The 23919-nt window shown below is 37.9% G+C and overlaps 2 protein-coding genes across 3 annotated transcripts in view; one reads left to right on the forward strand and one right to left on the reverse strand.

The window, feature by feature from the left end:
• Positions 1-23919, forward strand: part of Plod (procollagen lysyl hydroxylase) — a 60636-nt gene that overhangs the window by 8049 nt on the left and 28668 nt on the right. For both annotated transcript variants that reach the window (XM_019056761.2, XM_019056760.2), the window contains exons 2-10: positions 9824-9912; positions 10552-10688; positions 10989-11152; positions 12652-12828; positions 14190-14392; positions 14827-14958; positions 15648-15763; positions 16756-16857; positions 17353-17478. In XM_019056761.2, the coding sequence (XP_018912306.2) occupies positions 9824-9912; positions 10552-10688; positions 10989-11152; positions 12652-12828; positions 14190-14392; positions 14827-14958; positions 15648-15763; positions 16756-16857; positions 17353-17478 (1246 nt within the window). The remainder of the gene's footprint in view (positions 1-9823; positions 9913-10551; positions 10689-10988; positions 11153-12651; positions 12829-14189; positions 14393-14826; positions 14959-15647; positions 15764-16755; positions 16858-17352; positions 17479-23919) is intronic.
• LOC109040738 (immunoglobulin domain-containing protein oig-4) lies at positions 18335-22568 on the reverse strand. The gene is made up of 4 exons (XM_019056765.2): positions 22180-22568; positions 20096-20307; positions 19544-19693; positions 18335-18548 (listed from the first exon to the last, which is right to left on the reverse strand). Exons 2-4 carry the CDS (start codon positions 20279-20281, stop codon positions 18393-18395), a joined length of 492 nt encoding a protein of 163 aa, XP_018912310.1. The 5' UTR covers positions 20282-20307; positions 22180-22568; the 3' UTR covers positions 18335-18392.

Below are 23919 nucleotides of genomic sequence, written 5' to 3' on the forward strand. Positions count from 1 at the left end.
GTAGGAAAGGATATTTGAACTCATTCACGGCAGGCGCAGTGATACGACTATTCGACCACGGGTGTAGGCATGTTGCTGCCAGCCGGATTGAAGGCGCGCCACACTCCAGCAATTACTCGGGTCCCGTCCCGTGCGATCTCCCTGGCTGGCGCGCCGCTAAAATCGCCGCAAAGGGAGGACTGCACGTCATAATCCTTGACTCTCTTTCCCGTTTTTACCTCGATTTGAGTGAAAGTGTATCCCTGAATTGTAACGATTCAGAATCTCGGATTGGGTTTATGAAATTATTTTTTTTTAAAAATGAGGTATGAAACGAGCGAAAATATTGCGTCAAAATTACCGGCGACTGAAGAAAATCGGCGGAAATTCTTGAGAAAAACTGTATTTGCCTTTCGTAACAAGAATAATTAAAAAAAGACATTATTTGAGGTCTGCAACGTTGCAGTCGGAGCCAAATACGCTTCCTTAAGCGTGTAGGAAAGGATATTTGAACTCATTCACGGCAGGCGCAGTGATACGACTATTCGACCACGGGTGTAGGCATGTTGCTGCCAGCCGGATTGAAGGCGCGCCACACTCCAGCAATTACTCGGGTCCCGTCCCGTGCGATCTCCCTGGCTGGCGCGCCGCTAAAATCGCCGCAAAGGGAGGACTGCACGTCATTATCCTTGACCCTCTGTCCCGTTTTTACCACAATTTGAGTCAAAGTGTAGCCCTGAATTGTAACGATTGAGAATCTCGGATTGGGTTTATGAAATTATTTTTTTTTAAAAATGAGGTATGAAACGAGCGAAAATATTGCATCAAAATTTCCGGCGACTAAAGAAAATCCGCAGAAATTGTTTAGAAATACTGTATTTCCCTTTCGTAGGAAGAATAATTAAAAATAAGACATTATTTGAGGTCTGCAACGTTGCAGTCGGAGCTAAATAAGCTTCCTTACGCGTGTAGGAAAGGATATTTGAACTCATTCACGGCAGGCGCAGTGATACGACTATTCGACCACGGGTGTAGGCATGTTGCTGCCAGCCGGATTGAAGGCGCGCCACACTCCAGCAATTACTCGGGTCCCGTCCCGTGCGATCTCCCTGGCTGGCGCGCCGCTAAAATCGCCGCAAAGGGAGGACTGCACGTCATAATCCTTGACTCTCTTTCCCGTTTTTACCTCGATTTGAGTGAAAGTGTATCCCTGAGTTGTAACGATTCAGAATCTCGGATTGGTTTATAAAATTAATTTTTTTTAAAAATGAGGTATGAAACGAGCGAAAATATTGCGTCAAAATTTCCGGCGACTAAAGAAAATCCGCAGAAATTGTTTAGAAATACTGTATTTGCCTTTCGTAACAAGAATGATTAAAAATAAGACATTATTTGAGATCTGCAACGTTGCAGTCGGAGCTAAATACGCTTCCTTACGCGTGTAGGAAAGGATATTTGAACTCATTCACGGCAGGCGCAGTGATACGACTATTCGACCACGGGTGTAGGCATGTTGCTGCCAGCCGGATTGAAGGCGCGCCACACTCCAGCAATTACTCGGGTCCCGTCCCGTGCGATCTCCCTGGCTGGCGCGCCGCTAAAATCGCCGCAAAGGGAGGACTGCACGTCATAATTCTTGACTCTCTGTCCCGTTTTTACCTCGATTTGAGTGAAAGTGTATCCCTGAGTTGTAAAGATTCAGAATCTCGGATTGTTATTAAAAATTAATTTTTTTAAAAATGAGGTATGAAACGAGCGAAAATATTGCGTCAAAATTTCCGGCGACTAAAGAAAATCCGCAGAAATTGTTTAGAAATACTGTATTTGCCTTTCGTAACAAGAATGATTAAAAATAAGACATTATTTGAGGTCTGCAACGTTGCAGTCGGAGCTAAATACGCTTCCTTACGCGTGTAGGAAAGGATATTTGAACTCATTCACGGCAGGCGCAGTGATACGACTATTCGACCACGGGTGTAGGCATGTTGCTGCCAGCCGGATTGAAGGCGCGCCACACTCCAGCAATTACTCGGGTCCCGTCCCGTGCGATCTCCCTGGCTGGCGCGCCGCTAAAATCGCCGCAAAGGGAGGACTGCACGTCATAATCCTTGACTCTCTGTCCCGTTTTTACCTCAATTTGAGTGAAAGTGTATCCCTGAGTTGTAAAGATTCAGAATCTCGGATTGGTTTATGAAATTATTTTTTTTAAAAATGAGGTATGAAACGAGCGAAAATATTGCATCAAAATTTCCGGCGACTAAAGAAAATCCGCAGAAATTGTTTAGAAATACTGTATTTGCCTTTCGTAACAAGAATAATTAAAAATAAGACATTATTTGAGGTCTGCAACGTTGCAGTCGGAGCTAAATACGCTTCCTTACGCGTGTAGGAAAGGATATTTGAACTCATTCACGGCAGGCGCAGTGATACGACTATTCGACCACGGGTGTAGGCATGTTGCTGCCAGCCGGATTGAAGGCGCGCCACACTCCAGCAATTACTCGGGTCCCGTCCCGTGCGATCTCCCTGGCTGGCGCGCCGCTAAAATCGCCGCAAAGGGAGGACTGCACGTCATAATTCTTGACTCTCTTTCCCGTTTTTACCTCGATTTGAGTGAAAGTGTATCCCTGAGTTGTAAAGATTCAGAATCTCGGATTGGTTATTAAAAATTAAATTTTTTTAAAATGAGGTATGAAACGAGCGAAAATATTGCGTCAAAATTTCCGGCGACTAAAGAAAATCCGCAGAAATTGTTTAGAAATACTGTATTTGCCTTTCGTAACAAGAATGATTAAAAATAAGACATTATTTGAGGTCTGCAACGTTGCAGTCGGAGCTAAATACGCTTCCTTACGCGTGTAGGAAAGGATATTTGAACTCATTCACGGCAGGCGCAGTGATACGACTATTCGACCACGGGTGTAGGCATGTTGCTGCCAGCCGGATTGAAGGCGCGCCACACTCCAGCAATTACTCGGGTCCCGTCCCGTGCGATCTCCCTGGCTGGCGCGCCGCTAAAATCGCCGCAAAGGGAGGACTGCACGTCATTATCCTTGACCCTCTGTCCCGTTTTTACCACAATTTGAGTCAAAGTGTAGCCCTGAATTGTAACGATTGAGAATCTCGGATTGGGTTTATGAAATTATTTTTTTTTAAAAATGAGGTATGAAACGAGCGAAAATATTGCAACAAAATTTCCGGCGACTAAAGAAAATCCGCAGAAATTGTTTAGAAATACTGTATTTCCCTTTCGTAAGAAGAATAATTAAAAATAAGACATTATTTGAGGTCTGCAACGTTGCAGTCGGAGCTAAATAAGCTTCCTTACGCGTGTAGGAAAGGATATTTGAACTCATTCACGGCAGGCGCAGTGATACGACTATTCGACCACGGGTGTAGGCATGTTGCTGCCAGCCGGATTGAAGGCGCGCCACACTCCAGCAATTACTCGGGTCCCGTCCCGTGCGATCTCCCTGGCTGGCGCGCCGCTAAAATCGCCGCAAAGGGAGGACTGCACGTCATAATCCTTGACTCTCTGTCCCGTTTTTACCTCAATTTGAGTGAAAGTGTATCCCTGAATTGTAACGATTGAGAATCTCGGATTGGTTTATAAAATTAATTTTTTTAAAAATGAGGTATGAAACGAGCGAAAATATTGCATCAAAATTTCCGGCGACTAAAGAAAATCCGCAGAAATTGTTTAGAAATACTGTATTTGCCTTTCGTAACAAGAATGATTAAAAATAAGACATTATTTGAGATCTGCAACGTTGCAGTCGGAGCTAAATACGCTTCCTTACGCGTGTAGGAAAGGATATTTGAACTCATTCACGGCAGGCGCAGTGATACGACTATTCGACCACGGGTGTAGGCATGTTGCTGCCAGCCGGATTGAAGGCGCGCCACACTCCAGCAATTACTCGGGTCCCGTCCCGTGCGATCTCCCTGGCTGGCGCGCCGCTAAAATCGCCGGAAAGGGAGGACTGCACGTCATAATTCTTGACTCTCTTTCCCGTTTTTACCTCGATTTGAGTGAAAGTGTATCCCTGAGTTGTAAAGATTCAGAATCTCGGATTGTTATTAAAAAATTAAATTTTTTAAAATGAGGTATGAAACGAGCGAAAATATTGCGTCAAAATTTCCGGCGACTAAAGAAAATCCGCAGAAATTCTTGAGAAAAACTGTATTTGCCTTTCGTAACAAGAATGATTAAAAATAAGACATTATTTGAGGTCTGCAACGTTGCAGTCGGAGCTAAATACGCTTCCTTACGCGTGTAGGAAAGGATATTTGAACTCATTCACGGCAGGCGCAGTGATACGACTATTCGACCACGGGTGTAGGCATGTTGCTGCCAGCCGGATTGAAGGCGCGCCACACTCCAGCAATTACTCGGGTCCCGTCCCGTGCGATCTCCCTGGCTGGCGCGCCGCTAAAATCGCCGCAAAGGGAGGACTGCACGTCATTATCCTTGACCCTCTGTCCCGTTTTTACCACAATTTGAGTCAAAGTGTAGCCCTGAATTGTAACGATTGAGAATCTCGGATTGGGTTTATGAAATTATTTTTTTTTAAAAATGAGGTATGAAACGAGCGAAAATATTGCATCAAAATTTCCGGCGACTAAAGAAAATCCGCAGAAATTGTTTAGAAATACTGTATTTCCCTTTCGTAGGAAGAATAATTAAAAATAAGACATTATTTGAGGTCTGCAACGTTGCAGTCGGAGCTAAATACGCTTCCTTACGCGTGTAGGAAAGGATATTTGAACTCATTCACGGCAGGCGCAGTGATACGACTATTCGACCACGGGTGTAGGCATGTTGCTGCCAGCCGGATTGAAGGCGCGCCACACTCCAGCAATTACTCGGGTCCCGTCCCGTGCGATCTCCCTGGCTGGCGCGCCGCTAAAATCGCCGGAAAGGGAGGACTGCACGTCATAATTCTTGACTCTCTTTCCCGTTTTTACCTCGATTTGAGTGAAAGTGTATCCCTGAGTTGTAAAGATTCAGAATCTCGGATTGTTATTAAAAAATTAAATTTTTTAAAATGAGGTATGAAACGAGCGAAAATATTGCGTCAAAATTTCCGGCGACTAAAGAAAATCCGCAGAAATTGTTTAGAAATACTGTATTTGCCTTTCGTAACAAGAATGATTAAAAATAAGACATTATTTGAGATCTGCAACGTTGCAGTCGGAGCTAAATACGCTTCCTTACGCGTGTAGGAAAGGATATTTGAACTCATTCACGGCAGGCGCAGTGATACGACTATTCGACCACGGGTGTAGGCATGTTGCTGCCAGCCGGATTGAAGGCGCGCCACACTCCAGCAGTTACTCGGGTCCCGTCCCGTGCGATCTCCCTGGCTGGCGCGCCGCTAAAATCGCCGCAAAGGGAGGACTGCACGTCATTATCCTTGACCCTCTGTCCCGTTTTTACCACAATTTGAGTCAAAGTGTAGCCCTGAATTGTAACGATTGAGAATCTCGGATTGGGTTTATGAAATTATTTTTTTTTTAAAAATGAGGTATGAAACGAGCGAAAATATTGCAACAAAATTTCCGGCGACTAAAGAAAATCCGCAGAAATTGTTTAGAAATACTGTATTTCCCTTTCGTAACAAGAATAATTAAAAATAAGACATTTTTTGAGGTCTGCAACGTTGCAGTCGGAGCGAAATACGCTTCCTTACGCGTATAGGAAAGGATATTTGAACTCATTCACGGCAGACGCAGTGATACAACTATTCGACCACGGGTGTAAGCATGTTGCTGCCAGCCGGATTGAAGGCGCGCCACATTCCAGCAATTACTCGGGTCCCGTCCCGTGCGATCTCCCTGGCTGGCGCGCCGCTAAAATCGCCGCAAAGGGAGGACTGCACGTCATTATCCTTGACTCTCTGTCCCGTTTTTACCACAATTTGAGTGAAAGTGTATCCTTGAAATGTAACGATTGAGAATCTCGGATTGTGTTTATAAAATTAATTTTTTTTAAAAATGAGGTATGAAACGAGCGAAAATATTGCGTCAAAATTTCCGGCGACGATAGAAAATCCGCAGAAATTGTTTAGAAATACTGTTTTTGCCTTTCGTAACAAGAAGGATTAAAAATAAGACATTATTTGAGATCTGCAACGTTGCAGTCGGAGCTAAAAACGCTTCCCTACGCGTGTAGGAAAGGATATTTGATATCATTCACGGCAGGCGCAGTGATACAACTATTCGACCACGGGTGTAGGCATGTTGCTGCCAGCCGGATTGAAGGCGCGCCGCAAAAATCGCCGCAAAAGGAGGACTGCACGTCATTATCCTTGAATCTTTGTCCCGTTTATACCACAATTTGAGTGAAAGAGTTTTCCTGAAATGTAATGATTGATAATATCGGATTGGGTTTATTAAATTCCTTTTTTTGTAAAAATAGAGTCGACCTTGAGGAATCTAAGTTTAATTAATGAAAAGCTTCTGAGGGGGTGGGGGAGGGGGCTATTTGATCAAAACGTCAACCATTTTTTATCATCTTCCGGAACTTGGAACATTGCCATAAAAACGATCGCGGGAAGCGCCTGCAATACTAGTGGGATACTTCATGCATTGCGCCGGCGGAACACGATTGAAGCTCGTTCTCGGCTTTTCGACTTCCGAATTCTGGTGACAATAATTTCCGAGATCGCGCGCTACTTGTAGGGCTACGCGCGCACACAATTGCGAAAGGTGTAGGCAAAAATGGAGCGCTATTTGATCAAAACGCAAACCATTTTTTATCAGCCATTATTCAAGTTCGTGGCCTACGCAATTTTCCCACTAGAATCTTTTGTATGGGACAGTCAACAGACAATATTGTAAAGAAGAGATACAATTTCGCTTTATTTCTTTTTTACAATTTGCCCATCGCCAACGCAGGTCGCAGGCTCGTGAACTTTCTGCACTCCTGCTTACGAACCGAAATTTCGCTTTTCCAAACCGAACATTCGATTGACATGGGGCAACAATCCGCGATCGATGAGTACACTTAGGCTGGTCCTGATTGAGCCACTATCAAAGATTATAGTAAAAGGAATATCCGATCACCGTCCAAGATAATGGAGATGTTGCATGTGTGAAGGATTTGCGATTTGACCATGTAAAAGTTCGCGAGAAACACGATGGTGCCACTGGTTTTCTCTGAAATCATCTTCCAAGCTCAAAAAAAGTTCTCAAAAGGAGGACAAAATGGAGGGAATATCCTACACTACCCTGAGAGTCCACCTCTACATCAAAACAAATTCTCCATGCAAAGATAGGCAGCAAATACATTAGCAGTGTTGCCGTGTTTTCAGTTTTGGAGTCCCCAAATAAAGTGGCAGCCCTGTCAATGTATTTGCTCCCTATCTTTGCATGGAGAGTTTGTCTTGATGTAGAGGTGGATTCTCAGGGTAAGGTGGGATATCCCCTCCATTTTGGCCTCAACTTGAGAGCTTTTTTTGAGCCTGGGAGTTGATTTCAGATAAAACCAGTGGCACCATCTTGTTTCTTGCGAACTTTTACATAAGAATCAACAGTCAAATCGCAAATTCCTCACACATGCAACATCTCCATTATATGAGTTTCGTGTGACCGAGTCGGAAGGGACTCTTTTTGTCCCGAAAGAGTGCGCAAAATATCCCCGCAAGAATAGGATCTCCCTCCCCAAGCAGCGTCTCGCGCTTTGTTTACATTGTCGATAATGTTTACGATTCCTCCGATAATCACGCCGCACAGCGAATCGAGTCGAGGGGAGAGGTCGGACAAAATTTGGAAACTGTTAAAGCTTTATAACTCCGGTTACACAAAACTTTGAGGTTTTAAAAGTGGTTCCATTGGTTTCCGCATGAAATTTTCTTCCCAGTGTACTCTTTAGAATTTAAAATGTTACAAAATAAACATGAAGTCTGCAGTCTTAGTAAAAAAATCCATGTCCGATCTCTCCAATTGCCTCGACCCACTGTGCACCAGTCGCGTAAGCCCGGAAATAACTTGCAAGTTCTGCTCTGCTCGTGTATTTTTAACTTCTCCATCGCTTTCTTTTCTCGCGATAGGCGATTTTGCCTCTGCTGGCCATCGTATCTAGGACCTAGAAAACCAGAAAATCTCCGGAAATATTATTTTTTATAGTACAGTCTAGTCTCGATTAAGTATCAGCGGTTATTGGGACCGGAGCTATACCGCGTATAATCCGAAACCAAGCGATTTGACCAGGAATACAGATTGAAAAGGATGTTCGATTTATTGATTAAATAACCGACAGAAATGTAATTATTTGTTTAAAATGAATACATTTTACCTCTAACAAGTTATTTTGCCGAACACTTCTGGAAGGAATTTTTTTTTTTTTTTTTTTTACAAAAGTTTGCGCCAACAAATTGCAACGCTTTTGAGGCAAAGCCACCAAAAAAAAACCGCAGATAATCCGAATTGCGGGCAATCGAAGCTTTACTATATTTTTCAACCTTGTGGTCCGCGTTGATTGGGTCTTTAAGAATCATCACGAAATAGGAACACATTAATGATTTCCCCCTGACAGGGTGTCTACAAGTCCGGAAAGTCCGGAAATAGTACTGATCTTTTTCAGGGCGGTCCGGAAGTACTGAAAAAGTGCGGAAATTCCGCAAAAAGGTCCGGAATTTTGTTTAATTTTTTGTCATTTTTGTCGCATTTTCAAATTTTTGAAATTTTTCGAATTTCGTCAAATGGAGGTACTGAAAAAGTATGGAATTTTTCTGTTGGAGGCGGTACTGAATTTCTTGATAAGGTACTGAAGAAGTACTGTAAAAGTACTTATTTTTGATCAGCCTGTTTCAGTAAACACCCTGCCCTGAACTCTATAGAAAAATCTAGTTTTCTTCTTTTCTCCAAGAAAATCCGGAGAAAAATGAGATGAAACCCTTGAACTTCCGTCATGATATTTTCTCTCGAAAATAAGAATATCCAAATTTCTATCACGAACACCCTTAGAATTCAGGGAAAAGCTGGGCATTATTCGGGAATGAGAAAACTGAGGATTGTAGACACCATGTGCCAATAAGTAGGCTTCGGCTCTGCAATGACTGACCTTGCAGTCGCAGGTATTTTTAAGTGTTTAAGGACGAGAGTGGTCCAATAGTTCTTCACGAACGTTTCAAAATGTTCCTGTCTCTGCGTGAACGGTTTTCAAAACCCATCCCGGCACATTCCGAACTGATCAACTTAAATGACGAAGCCTTCATGTTTGCCTCTTAATTTAACAGGGCATTGTGTTTTTAACCAGGATTGATCGAATTTATGTCACAAAAATACCTGAGGGGTTTTCCCAAATTTTTAAATTGCGAATTTAAAAATCGTAAGAAAGGATATTTGAGTTCAGAATAAAATTTAGAGTTCCAGGATTCTGCACTGTTCAATTTGTTCCAGAGTCGTTTTTTTCTTCTTATTTATTACTTAAATATATTTGTTCAATGAATTACACCCTTTTCTTGTTTTCCTCTTTTTATTTATTTTTGTAGCCTGTGTGATGTATTCGATGGAGTTATTATAAAGGGAATCGATCCTGTTTTTCGGAAACTGAACCAGCAGCTGTTTTGAATGAGACTAGATCAGTGTATTTTCTCTTATAAGAAAAAACCTCACATCTTCAGCCATGTAGCCCTGTCGAAAACTGGTTACACTTTTACGCTTAATGGACCTTTGATCCCCGAAACCCATTGCATAGTGGTTCTTCCAGTGTAACATGATTCATTTCACTTCTAGTTATTTACCAACGAGTTCTCTCTTTTTCTCATCCCTTATCTGAAGCTTTCATCTACTATTTTTCCTGTTGTGTAATTCTGTATGTTTTTTTGTTTTGTTGCAGAATTTCTAGCTTTCACTGTAGCAACGAATGAGACAGATGCATACAAGCAACTCAGAAGTTCCGCTGAATTAAATTTCATTAAACTCCAGGTCAGCTTTTATCTTTCGACAGGTCTCCACAAAGTTGAAATAAAAAAAAAGAGTCCCTTTTTAAAGACATTCCCTGAGTTTTGTCTCAATCATCTTAGTCTGATTGTATAAATAATTACTCCTCCTCCATTATTGCAAATAGGAATCAGAACTGGAAAACTAACACTCATAATTTTAGAAAGTTCGTGGTTCCACTTTTAATTTGTTAAGTTATAATTGCAATTTATACATTTTGCTGAACTCCTATCCTTAATTCCTAGATTACTCAATGTAATAATCCTAGTCATCATTCATATATAAATCCTACAAGTATTAGTATTAACAGATAAATAATTATAAACATATCTAAAATGTTAAGCAGCTTCAAACAGTACATGAATGGAAGGATAATTATCAATTCCACGTAAAAAATCAGAAAAACAATTGAAATAATATAAAAGTGTAAGGAAAATGGAAGTCACAATGATGTTATTAAATCTATTCCACACTAAAAGTCACGAAAAAACATAAAAAACATGGTAAACGTGGTAAAATCATGAAAATACATATACTTCATCAATAGATAGTTCCAAAACGCTAGATTTACACTTATCTTTTGACATCCTCATTTTGTTTATTGGAAAACATTTATATTTTCAGACTTTGGGGATGGGCAGACGATGGACTGGAGGTGATGTTCTGTACGGTCCAGGTGGCGGATTAAAAGTGAATTTACTGAAGGATGCCTTAGAGTCCTATAAACATATGCCTGATTTGATCATTCTGTTCGTTGATGGGTAAGTCTCATGTTTAGTATTTGCGAATGTATCAGAATTCATTAAGACTCAAAAGTAAATACAACCGTTTTGGTGCTTTCTCTTTGGGAGGACTAATTCTGCCTGCAATTCTTGCATGCTAATATTTTGTACAGGATGTTAATGTTCGTTTTCACCTCTTTATTTGAATACTCCTTCGTTTTTTCCTGTATTCATCTTTCGGTAAAAGAGGATTCCCAAAAACTCATTTTAATCTTAGTTTTTTTCTTTAAGTGTTTCTTTCACTGTGGTTCTAATTTCTACTCTGCTGTTTACTTTCAGGTATGATACTATTATGCTTTCCTCAGTTGACAATATCATCAGTAAATTCAAAGAATTTGATGCCCGCATCGTGTTCACAGCAGAGCCAACCATTTGGCCAGATCCAAAGCTTGCCAAGGATTACCCTGAAACAGATTCTCATTATAAGTATTTAAATTCTGGTGGTAAGTGTACACTGCAACGCTGATTAAAACGCACAACATTAATGAGAAAATTCCATATTGCACGGCATCATGGTCCACCACACTATCCGATTTATTTCCCGCGGCCACAATCAAGGTTTCACTATTAACGTTTTTTACTTCTTTGGAGAACCACTTTCCCATACTATTTGCACCTCAAAACATAGTTCTTGTTACATCCAGACTTCATCATCAATGAACTTATGATATACAACGCACATATCACTTCATTATATAAGTACATAAAATACATTCATGCCTGTTTCTCATAGATACAAGATTGCCGGGTCAAACCCTCACAACTTACTATCTTTTAATAGAATCTAATTACAAATATTTATTCAAATATTAAAGAACGTCTAAACTGTACTTGAATTCCTGTTTCCATAACTCATTGTTGCGTATGGATGAAGGATCTGAAGGGTCTCCTTAAATTGCCCACTTAAGAATGAAAAGCTTTCGTAATAACATAAATGGAAAATTTTTGGGAGAGCATAAAAATGTTGAGAGAACGATTTATAGGACCAAAAATTTTAAAGTGTATTAGAATTTTGGATTCACAAGTTTCACAAAAGAAAGTTACACTAAGAGTGCGTCTGAAGGGCTAAAAGGTGTTACATGGAGCTCTCACAGGTCTATGGTAGAAGGACCTAGAGAAAAGTATAGCCCAAGCTTTTATAGATTTATTGACGTCTTCAGTGATGAAACAACAAGGCTATGCGTGATTAGTTGGCTATAATCACTGCAACTATCAGCTGCAAGTCTAGTCATTAGTTTTATGGGTGAAGTTCAGGACAAAAAATGAACAAATCCAGCCAACATTAATGACTAGTAGTATTGATTAAAGGAGGAATATTGAACAAACACTCGTTGGGGTGCTGAAGGCTTATGCGACCCTCATCCTCTATAAAAATTTATGTCATTGTCTTGAAAGTTCGTTTACATTTTAACTTTCAAAAGACTAATGACCTTCATGTTTGCTATTTTTTTTGGAATATTTCAACAGTGAAACTGCAGGAAAGCGTAGCTTATTTTTGATGTTTTCAAATTTCCGCCTCCAGTTTATTTTTTAAAGGAGAAAAACCTATACTATGTTTTGAAATTTTCACAGAACTTTCCTCACGCAGAGAAGAAAAATCAGGAAGTTTTCAAGAAATAATTTCCAGTATTTTTCCATTCAAAAAATAAATTTTGACAAGAAGTCTGCAATGTTGTAAGCTGAGATATGCCTACTCAGTGGCGCATTGCATTATTTGTCTGTATTGCATCAGTGGTGATGACATTGTTCATTTTTACCAAGCACTGGAAACAGTTTCAGTTGATCCCCATAATGGTATTTGCGTGTCTGTGTAGGAAGTATTTAAGCAAACTAATGTACCAAAAACAGTTTAGGCGTTTGTATGATAGCCATAAAAAATTCTGTCATTCATAAACTTTTTAGAAATCAATAATGTTTTTTTTTTTTTGTTTTTTCATTGCAGGTTATATTGGGTATGCCAATGATTTGTACACACTTTTAAGCGCTGTTTCGATCAAGGACTCGGACGATGATCAGTTAATGTTCACAAAACTATTTTTGGATGAAGCCATTAGATCAAAACATAAAATTAAGCTTGATTATAAAGCTGAAATTTTCCAGGCTCTGTCTTTCGCAGAAGGTAAGAATTGGATAGAAACTAGTGAAGCAGAATTTTTCATTTTGCGCAAGTAAATTGTAATGACCTCTGGAATGGGGTCCCAATTTTGGCCAATAATATGATCCTCAATTCAAAAATCTGGAAGTAGGGCTCAAAAATTTCAGAATGAGTTGGCTAGGTTCGATGAAAGGGTTTGGTAATCAAATCATTCAAAGTACTAAGGTTGTTGGAAAATTTTGTGATTAAGGTTTAATTTTATGTTTCAATGGAATCATACAAGTCTGTGGTGCTATTCCACAATCATTCATCTTCGTTGTGTTGCAAATTTCCTGTCACACCCCATGATTTCAAAGAGGAGCTATTCTAAAGCCTTCTTTGAAAACGTCAATAATTCCTATTTTCTGTGTCAAAAAATATCCGGTAAAAATGCCAAGGAATGATGTTGATTCATTTTCTATTAAAAACATAAGAAGAGATGAGATTTAGAAACATAGCAATCTAGATACATGGTTTGGAAATTTCATCATCGGAGTGTGATTTTTTGTCATCTCCAAAATTTTGATGGACCAGTCTTTGATGGGATTAACCTCAAAGTGTACTTATATTACTAATCATATTGTTTGTAACTGTCTATGGAAAAAGGGATCTCAGGCAACAGGTGAAAATTTTTCTGGAGTAAAGGAAATACATACATGTCAGGATTCGAATCTTTGATGATAAACTCTTCTCAGTGTTCCAAAAAAACATTTCTGAGCAATTTATTTAAGTGAATATAGATAGCGTAAATTTAAATTTTAATCCGAAAATTTGGAGTCCAATTAGCCTGGTTAAGGTAGGCACAGTATGTACCCCCTGCTTATGTTAGGAGTTTTAAATCATGTTAGTAACGCACTTAGTCCCATATTGAATATGCATTAACTTTAAAAATACGAAATAAGAAGTAAAATCTTAAATTTTGAAAAAAAAAATGAATAGCTATTTTAAGAATTTGACTGCAGCATTGGGAAGGAACCTGATAATATGCCTTTTTTTGCAAACAAATCTGTTGGAAATTCAAGTTAGATTTTATATTATTTTCAGCAGATAGTGCCACTTACCCTCATCAATTTATATTACTGCGGCAACAATACTGGCGAAGTCTGAACCCGAGAATATTCAAGAGCAGGATAATGCAGGTTCAGCAGTGGAACCAATATTTTGATTTTAAGTTTTCTAGCTCATGGTTCTATTTACCGTGGAATATCTTACACTAGTAGACCTTATTCTGTAATTGCATTAATCTTACTGATAGAGGAGAAATTTCTGCCGTTTCTCTCATTTTAAGCAACCTTACGTCTTGCGTTTTTGAATTGACTCTACTCCCTTCTTTTTTACTCATTCAGACGATGTTGAAGTGAGGTGGAATGATGAAACTGGTGCTTTCTTGTACAACAAACGTCACTCAACGGCTCCTCTCATTGTCCAGGGTAATGGAAAAAGCAAACACCTCTTAAATACTCTTGGTAACTATCTACCCAACAAATGGACACCTCAAGCTGGGTGTTTAACTTGTGCTGAGAATAAAATTGACCTTAGCTCTTTAAAGGTGAGTGTCCCTGTGCCCTGTTTCTAAAATTTAACATTTTCTAAGCTTTAATATTTTGTAATTCTACGGCTCTTACATTTTCCATGTTCCCTATCACAAATGTTAAATGGAGCATCTACAGTTTTATACATACTCTTTCGCATTTAAAAGTTTCTTTATTCACACAATTTACATGTAATAACAATAGGTATTTTGATATCATATTGTTTATTGCCATTTAAAGCCCCAACTTTATTTGCAGAGGCAACGTAAAGGTTTGATGGATTTTTTGGATTACAGATCCGTCCGTACTTTTCTGATCTAGGTACTCCAAGAAAAACATTACAAATTCTCAAGAATTTATGTTAATTAGTTTTCTTACTAAACAAATAAAGCAAGGCAAGTGTTACAAAATCCGGCTCCTTCTCAATCATGTAAATTTCTTCTGTTTTCAGCCAAAAAATTACCCTCGCGTCCTGCTTGGTGTTTTCATAGATAAACCAACTCCTTTCATCGAAGAATTTCTTGCTAAAGTTACCGCCCTGGACTACCCTCCAAAGAAAGTATCCTTATTTTTGTACAATAATGTAAGTGAAATTTCACTTTCTTTTTACCTTAATTTGTCATGAAATATATTTTTTCAAAATTGCAACAGCATGAGTTGCATAAACTCTGTTGAGTGAACTGAACTCTTGGAATCGTAACGGAAAGTTCAATATTCGCCCGGAATTGAAATATGTTATTATTATTCACAAGAAAATGGATCTTGCCGCTGAAATTTTAGTATTAAGTTATTGCTCTCTGTGGGTGAACGAGTCTTTGCAAAAAAATTCAGTGCTAAAACGCTGCCAAATTTCAAGCCTAACAAGAGCTATCCAAAGTTTTAATCTGCAAGTTTAAGGTTGAACACTGTTTTATTGAAATGCAGCTTTATTTTCTTCATCAAATCAAACATAGGCCAACCACTTGGAACTTATTCTTTGGGATACTGGAAGGCATTTATCGTTGAAATCTTAGATATTGATTTTTCAACTTTTCTTGTTAAAAATTCCTTCGCTAAACTTGCTGACACCAAGGTTCTTCTTTTACACAGGAGAGCTTCGCAGCTTTCCAAACACTAGGGAATAAAAAAATCACCCAGTTGCTGTGTATCACTTTTGAAGTTTTTTTGAGTGTTCTTACTTTTAATTGGTTTTTTTTCCACCTAAACGTACAGGATCTTTGTTCTTTTTGTTTATTGCATGCTGAAGTGTAACTATTTTGTTTTTTTTTTTAGGTCTCTTACCATGAAGAAATAGTGAAAAGTTTCATAGAAAAATCTGACTACCTCCATATCAAAACTATCAACCCGGAAGATGATATTCCTTATGAAGATGCTCTCTCCGCTGCAGTGTAAGTATTTCAATTTTTTTATTCATGGAGGAAACAAATTTTGGACACAACAAGAACTGCACTTCAATTGACATAATCCGCATACGTTTTTTATTTTGACGTCCTTTGTAGAAGAGACAATTGTCATCATGGCCACCAATACTTTGGTCACCAAAGCATCACTTGAGCATAAAATTTGGTTTAACATACATAAATTCAAATCTTAAAGTCCACTAAATGCCTTTAGCAGATGGGTTCTTTTTTTAATATCCCAAGGATGTATAAAAAGGGACCAATAAAAAATTGGCCATTGAGGCCACAATGTTGAATACAAAATGTCCACGACAGATTAAGCTTGTCAAAAGTCTGTTTTTTTTACCTGGAAACTTAAATAAACATGTAAAAATAAAAATAAAAAACATGTCACATGTTGATATTGGCAGATGATAGATTGTCCCTAGCAGTCCACTCAGATATTCTCCATGTTGAATCTTCCAATTTGCACGCAGTCCTGATAGGTACAGTCGTATCTGACAATAATGGCGATGTTTGGGAACAGTACTCGAAACTAACAGGCGCCAACGCGCCAAATGCACCCAAGATATCGGTCATGGCGTCTAAGAAATCAGGGCTCTGCGTCAACATGGCCACTAAACCCCCCCCCCCCTCCCCCGCCCAAAAAAATTCTAATTTTTCTATTGGTTACATTGCCGTAGAAAAAACACGATTTAGAATTTCTACAGTTGACTCATTTCTTCCAAAAATAGTTCTGAAATGTATCACTAATTTTGGATAAGTACCTTCTTAGTTGAAATGTTTTTACAAGGTCCTTGCTGCTAACTTTAAGTTTATTAGCTGTCTATCCTGTCATTTTAAATCAAAAGCGCCAAAAAAAATTCCCCTACTTTTTTGAAGGGACAACTATTGAAGCCCCTTCATATTTTTCACTCCTCTGTGTCAATCCTCTTTTTTACCTGGTTATTTTCAAATTTCGCAATTTGTCATTGTTACAGCGAGTATTGCCTTCAGAAATCCTGTGACTATTACTTCATGATTCAAAGTGAGGCACATCTAGATAATGCAGACACTTTGAAACTTCTCATTGAACAAAATAAGTGAGTCTAATATTTTATTTTTCTTTTACAATGATAAGTTGTTCAATTTGAGCCCCTCTTAATTGAAGAGGAAGTCATCCTCAATCCTCACTAATTTAAAAAAAGCACGAGTATAATTTGAGCAAGATGTAAGTTGGAATTTCAAGTTTTTAATTTGAAGTTCTTGGCTGAGTAATATGCTTAAATTTCAAATTTTTTATGTCATGCTGTCCCTTTATTTAGCGTCAATGGTTTTCACAGGGGCTAGAGGCCAGCAAAAATAACTCCTGTGTTATTGTCCATCTGCTAGACTCTGTTTTATCAGTGGAGTTAAGTAGAATGTGTGATCCCTTATAATTTTTAAAAAGCAGTAGTTCAAAGTCGTTTTTAGTGTGAGTATGTTCTGTGTTTTAAAGTCCTATACACATTCTAAACTCGTCAGAAGAAGGAAGAATAGATTTTATCTTTCCAGTTGTCAATCAAAATTAATGGATGATAAATCAATTAAATTTTCAGAACCATAATCGCGCCAATGTTGGTAAGGCCGTTCAAAATGTGGTCCAACTTTTGGGGAGCCGTCAGCCCTGCTGGGTTTTATGCAAGATCGTTTGACTATTTGGATATCATCGGTGATCACAGAAAGTGAGTACTCCATTAATTTTTATGACTTTTATAGTTTAATTTTTTTTTTTTATATTTGCCCGCCAAGCTACTTACCACAAATTCAATCTTTCACTGAAGCCTGTTTTTCAATGATACTCTTCTTTAGTGCAAATGATAATTAGATCCTTTTTGAATTTTCTTCAAATCCAGTGTCTTACTCCCTTAACATGAATTCTGAACACCCTTGAACGTTTTTTACATTTTTTACTGTGAGGCAATTTTACTTTAATTCTTTTCTTTCTTTTGTTTATCTCATGGGGCCCAAAACCCTGAAAATTGCCATTTTCACAAAAGTTTTATGTTCTGTCAAAAACGGTAAAATAATTGGGAGTGACAGTTGTGCATACTATTTCTGCCGGTGCTGTAAGAACACAAAAAAATAAGGCTGCTAAGAAGAGCTTTACCATCTTCATTTGTGTTGCTAACAGAACATCCTCCAGATGTGTTGTATGATGTGATTAGATGTGTGTTGATGTTCAGATATTATCACTTCAAGTTAGTTTTTTGCCAAAATTTGTCAAATAACATTATCACTAATTTTATTCTTTAAATTAAACTTTAAAGTGAGGCAACAAATTTGCGTCTTTATAGGCTCTGATCACTGTAATGTAAAACCTCGTTACACTTTTGAGGGTCTGGAAATTTTTTTTGTTTGATATAAGAGTTTCACAATGCCGAAAATAAAATGAGCATCTAATTGATCTATCAAGAAAATTTACTTGAAATTTGGCAATGAATTTTATCAAAAACTGTATCTTTAGATAAACAGTATGTTTCATCTTACAAATAAGTAAACAGGACAGGACGTGAGGAAAATTCAATTTGCGACTTACAATCATGCTAAAAAAATTTATTCACATTATTTTGTTGGTTTGAGTATGGACTATGCATGTTTAGTCAAATACTATACTGAAATCTGTTTTAAAACTTCTTCTGTCAATGCTGTACATATTATCTGCATAGCATTCGTAAACTCCTGCATCCATTTGTGTTGCTGGATCAATTTCCAGTTTTGATTTTATCGTTTCTTCCATTTTCCATTCATGCACCTAGAACACAAAATCTTATCATAATATATGAGATCTATTTCCTACCAATTTGCAGAAATCATATAAAATCGGCCATGACTTTAAAATGTTTTCATAATTTTGCTGAAGATCTGAGTTAGCAGGTCTAAGGTAAAATCAACTGGGATATGTTGCAGTCGTTTGCTTACTTATATACCAAAAAATTCATTTTCACGCGAGGAAGTTTAGTGAGTCCGTCAAGATTGAAAATTTGTTAATTTTTCATGGAAAAAGTAAAACTGCTTTACATACTGCAGTCGAAATTTCTTCATCATTTTCAAAAAGCAACAACATGTTACCACAACTTCCACCTTGAAATGATATATGCTGACAGCATAACAAGATGTAATAATATTTGTCAACAACCCGCTTTTTTGACCTTGTTGACCTGCATACTGAACAGAGAAACTGAAACAACGATCAGTTGTCCAAGTAGGTTTTTGAATGAATTTTTACCGGGAGGAGATAGTTTGAATGTACCTTGAAAGGCTGGCAACAAGGAGTGTAAGAGGAGATCAGAAGGTGACAATTGTCTGATGATTTGTGGATGAAGGGGGGGGGGGCAATTGAAGTAGTAAATCATCAGTCTTTAGTTAAGTCTCAGATTTCATTAGTCAGTCAGCCTTTAAAATTTTGAACAAAACAGCTTAAAAAGTTTTCACTCTGCAGGGAGAGAGGTGTGGTGAAAGTATTCTAAAATTCAAATGTTTGTCCAATGAGTGTTGAGTACAGTGAAAACAATTTTTTCGCGAGCTTCATCAGAATGCCTTGGAGTAACTTCTCACGGAAAAACTGAGTTAGAGCCATCTATATTTTTCTTAAGTTATCTATCCAGCATTTGGAGCAAAAACTTGGTATTGCCTCTATTACCCTGGTACACTTTCGGCCCGTGGAAGTAAATTTTCCTCGCAACGTATAAGTCACTTGCTTACTTACTATGCTTGCTGCATACTTATTAACCAACCAACTATACTTACATGAAGATAAAGATGTGAATAGATCTCAATACCATCTTTGTACCACGTAATTTGAGGTCTAGGATTCCCTCGGGCTGTGCACAGAAATGCAATCTTGTGTCCAAGTACGTATTCATAATCAAAATGCGAAGCCATTATGATTTTAGCTCCCTGCAGAAAAAAGAAAGTATGTGGTGAGGGAGTAATTAAATAAATAAGTGATTCACACAGATCTTAAAAGATTTTTCAGCCATCATTTTTTTTACTCATCTAGATCTGAAAAATCATTTGATTTTCACTAATGCTTGATGCTGTTCACTTTCTTATCGGCAATAACTCATAGTGGTTCATGCAAATTATTCTACCTTTACCAGAAATCCCTTGAAGTTACTCTTTAGGGCTGTTATTACGGAAGTGGGTTTTTTATTATTTACTGCACACATCTATTAAATTAGCATAAATGTGTATTACCAAGTGGAGTCCAATACTAAAATGAAAAGGCGATAGTATTGAAAAATAGGAACCAAAATCTTAAGTTGACACTTAATTATATTTTCTGCGCATCTTACTCACGTTATTATTATTGTAGTACTGGTCTGACTCGGGGTCTCTGTATTTCCCTGTGACTGGTAGCCCAATTTGAACCTTGCTTTTTGTACGACCCCTACCACGACCTCTACGAGCGCTCACTTGAGACGGCAGGATGACTGTCACGAATAGAATTGCAACCATAGCATTGAAGATTTTCTTTTTCTCCATGATGATTTCATTCAGACAGTTTGTCGCTGTCAAAAAAAAAAATGCATCCGTAAGCAAGAGACGCATGTTAAGTATTGAGTACAACAAAACTGGGGAAATTGGTCTAATTTCAACAATGGAACCTCAATGGAGCTGCTCTAAATCGCAAATATTGGCTGGAACTTAAAAAAATCGTGTTTTTCTCATGAACTCTCAACAGAAAATTGACAAACTTGTTTATAACGTCTTTAATGCCTCTCTATTTCACAAAATCTACGGCAAAAGAGTGCATTCCATCCGTAAAAGTTTGATGAAACAAAGATATCAATATGTCCACCAAGTCAAGAAAGTACCGTCAGTGTGGTATCTCTGTGTGGAACACATAATGGCAGCCAGGTTTTGCATTTTCTTGAGTATGAAGAAGTAACATAAATACTTAAAAGAGTTGAACACCCATTCCTTTCTATATTTTAAATTGTTTGATTAAGAAGTATCTTTTCTTCTTTCCATTAAGAAATTGCATCACCTGAAGGCTACCATTTTTGGTTCTGGGCAGCACCATTAAGTTGAAGTGACCCCTTTTTATTGAATCACATCTGTGGCACTGTGCACTTGCTGCGTACTGAAGCAGGAAGATTAAAAATTGAGCAAGTTTTGAATGTAAATTGGCAGATTGGTTGGGAATTTCAAATTTTATTTACAAATAATCAATTTGCTCTAAATGGTATTATTTTTACTAATGACTTTCGTAAAAGAAGTCACCATTAAAAAACAAAGTTTTCCTTTCAAAATCTGTTCCAGCGTGCCAAGGATCGTATTAAATCATGACTATTGAGAAAAATGCTTTTACTCTGGAGCAAAGATAATTTTATTTCTGGTCATGTCTCTAAAAAAAAATGAAAAAACAAACGAAAAAAAAAAACTTTATTTAAGTAGACAGCCAAGTAGAGTATTTTTCAGCCGTCACAAGCGACAGTGTAGGATAAAGTAAATTAGTGTCGTCATGGAGGCAAAAAAGTTGAATTAGGCTTAGATTCATGCAGTGCTTTCGAAGAAAATGATTTTGAAACGTGGGGAGCTGCATTTTTGCAAAATGCCCCAAAAAATTCAAATGTCATTCATATGCAAAGCTCATAATAGTCATATTTGCCCATTAATACTTTATTACATTGAGTTCTTGCTTGTTGATGAGCTTTGACACTAAAAGTTCAAACCCTCCACACTTTTTGATGAACAAGTTTCCAAAATTTGGTCCGCAGCTGGGATTCTCTGGAGGTTTGACAGCAGGAATGGTTAACTCCTAATTTTTTTTTTCTTTTTCAAAACTGTAGATTCTATTTAAAATAAAACATCTCACTCCTTATCTAATATTTTATGCTTATAAGGTAACATAAATTAATGAAAAACAAAATAAAAATTCTCATCTATTCCTTAACTTTCAAATATTTAATTAAAATCACTTCATAAGCATATAGTTTCAAAATATCAAATGACCAATTACTGATCAACACATCTAAATATTGCCCTCCAGCATACTAATGTCTTTGATGCTCTTCAAAGTTGGCTTAAAGTACTCACTTAGTGATCAACAGTTTCAAAGTTTTATCTTTCATCATGCAGTGTCCTTTATATTCAGTTAGCTTCAAATTTCAATGAGATTAAAATTCACTTTCATTACTGACGCAATCTTTCCTTAAGATTTACATCAATTTTTACATTCATAACTTTAATTTTTTCTTTTACGATTGACGTTTCATAGCTGTTTTTTCTTTTATGGTCTGCATTTCATAGTGGTCCAAGATGAAATTAGTTAAAATTAATCATAATTTCGAGTGAAGCAACGCATTATTACAAAAGTAATTTATTTTTAAATAAGTATCAAGAAGTAATATAAATTATGTGAAGTGAATGATTCATACCTTAAATCGCATAGTATCAGAAAAATTTATCATCTTGGCAATTCTTGTCAAAATAACTGACAAAAATAGTCAGTGTGTCGCTCGTCATCTATGAAATCCTATTCACACAAGTTATGCCCACTGTCAAAACCGAACACTGCACACAAACACAGCTGAGACGGGAAACTTAGCGCGTACAAAACTTATGAATGAGAAACAAATTTGCTAATTAATATAAAGCTTTCCCGTGTTTTTACCGAAATCGTTTAATTCGAGGAGCTGTTCGGGAAAAATCCACCCTCGTCGAATGTCACTTATGAAAATAGGTTTCAATGTCACTTATCAATAAGCGGTGAGGCGAACCCCCCTGTCCTGTGATCAAAATGTGAGTATGGTGCAGTTATTGCAACCAAGCTGTTAACCACTCTTTTCCTCCTCTTCCTCCTCACTTAATTGCAGATTTGCCACGATGTGCAAAATGCTCAGATTTTTCATCCATTTTAATTGTTGAATTCAGGCTTTGGCTTGGCTACATTGCTTAATTGATCCTACATGTATCCCTCTGTGGCCCACCATCCTAAATGGACCCACTCTCTCTAGTAGAATATAAACAGAGATGCATAATAAAATTATTCTTGCTCAAGAGATTTTTGTTTTTGAGATTTTTATAGAATTTTCAGGGGTCAAATATGTCAACTGCACAAATTCATAGAGAATTTTCGGGGAACTCTGATCATTTTATTTCAAATTTCAAAATTTAGTTTTCTCCACTTTTAGGCGTTTTATAGCCTCCTGAGCAAGCGTGTCGATGGCTAAAGTGCAAAACCACGTATATTTTACGATGTTTCAAAATTTCCGCTCCTAGTTTAATTTCCTAAGAAAAAAAAGCCAACTTTTTAGCTTGAAATTTACACAGAATATTCTGTGAACAGAGAAAAAGAATCAAGGAAGTTTTTAAGAATTGTCATTAATAAGTTTTTAATTTAAAAAAAAAGTAAGACAGGAAGTCTGCGACGTTGCAAACGGAGGTGCGTGATTTCGTAAAATTCGAATAGTAAAATTTAGACTGTTATACTGTTCTTTCCACAAGGTAGATTGTATCTATCAGATTGTGAGGTATATTTTTAAGGTGGATAGCACCAATTTTCTTCCTTGCTAAAGATGTTCAATCCTCATTGGTGGAAAACGTTAGATTTAAACTTAAAAACACGAATCTTAAAAGGGGGAACCCGTGAGGCTGGGGGTGAGTTTTTTTCCTGAATTGAGGAAAACCGAAATTCTTCGCCCTCAAAAAATTATAACAAAGCGCCCAGGAACACTCCAGAGATGAAAAAGAAGAGCAGACCCTTAGCTATAGACGACTTTTCCAAAAATGCAATACATATATTATATTATGTACCTAAAAGAAGTCTAGCACTGGAAGGCCCCCACCTGGCTTTGATTTTTAGTGGCCTAAAGCGTATTTCTGCGCGCTCCTTCTCTCTTCTCACATGTTAGTTCATGAGGACGTATTCCTCTGTTATTTTCGTACATTGCGTCAACGTTGTAGCAACGTTGCCGCCGCCGCCCGTGGCAATGTTGTGACAGCGTTGCTTTGCCGGGCGGGTACGTCCCACCAGAAATGCAATCTTAAGAAAATGTACCTAGGAGTGTGCGAGCGGTAAATGGAGGTGTTGCATGTGTGAGGGATTTGTGATTTGACCATTGATTCTTATGTAAAAGTTCGCGAGAAACACGATGGATGGTGCCACTGGTTTTCTC

The sequence above is a fragment of the Bemisia tabaci genome, chromosome 5 (genome assembly GCF_918797505.1).
Source record: "Bemisia tabaci chromosome 5, PGI_BMITA_v3".
NCBI lineage: Eukaryota > Metazoa > Arthropoda > Insecta > Hemiptera > Aleyrodidae > Bemisia > Bemisia tabaci.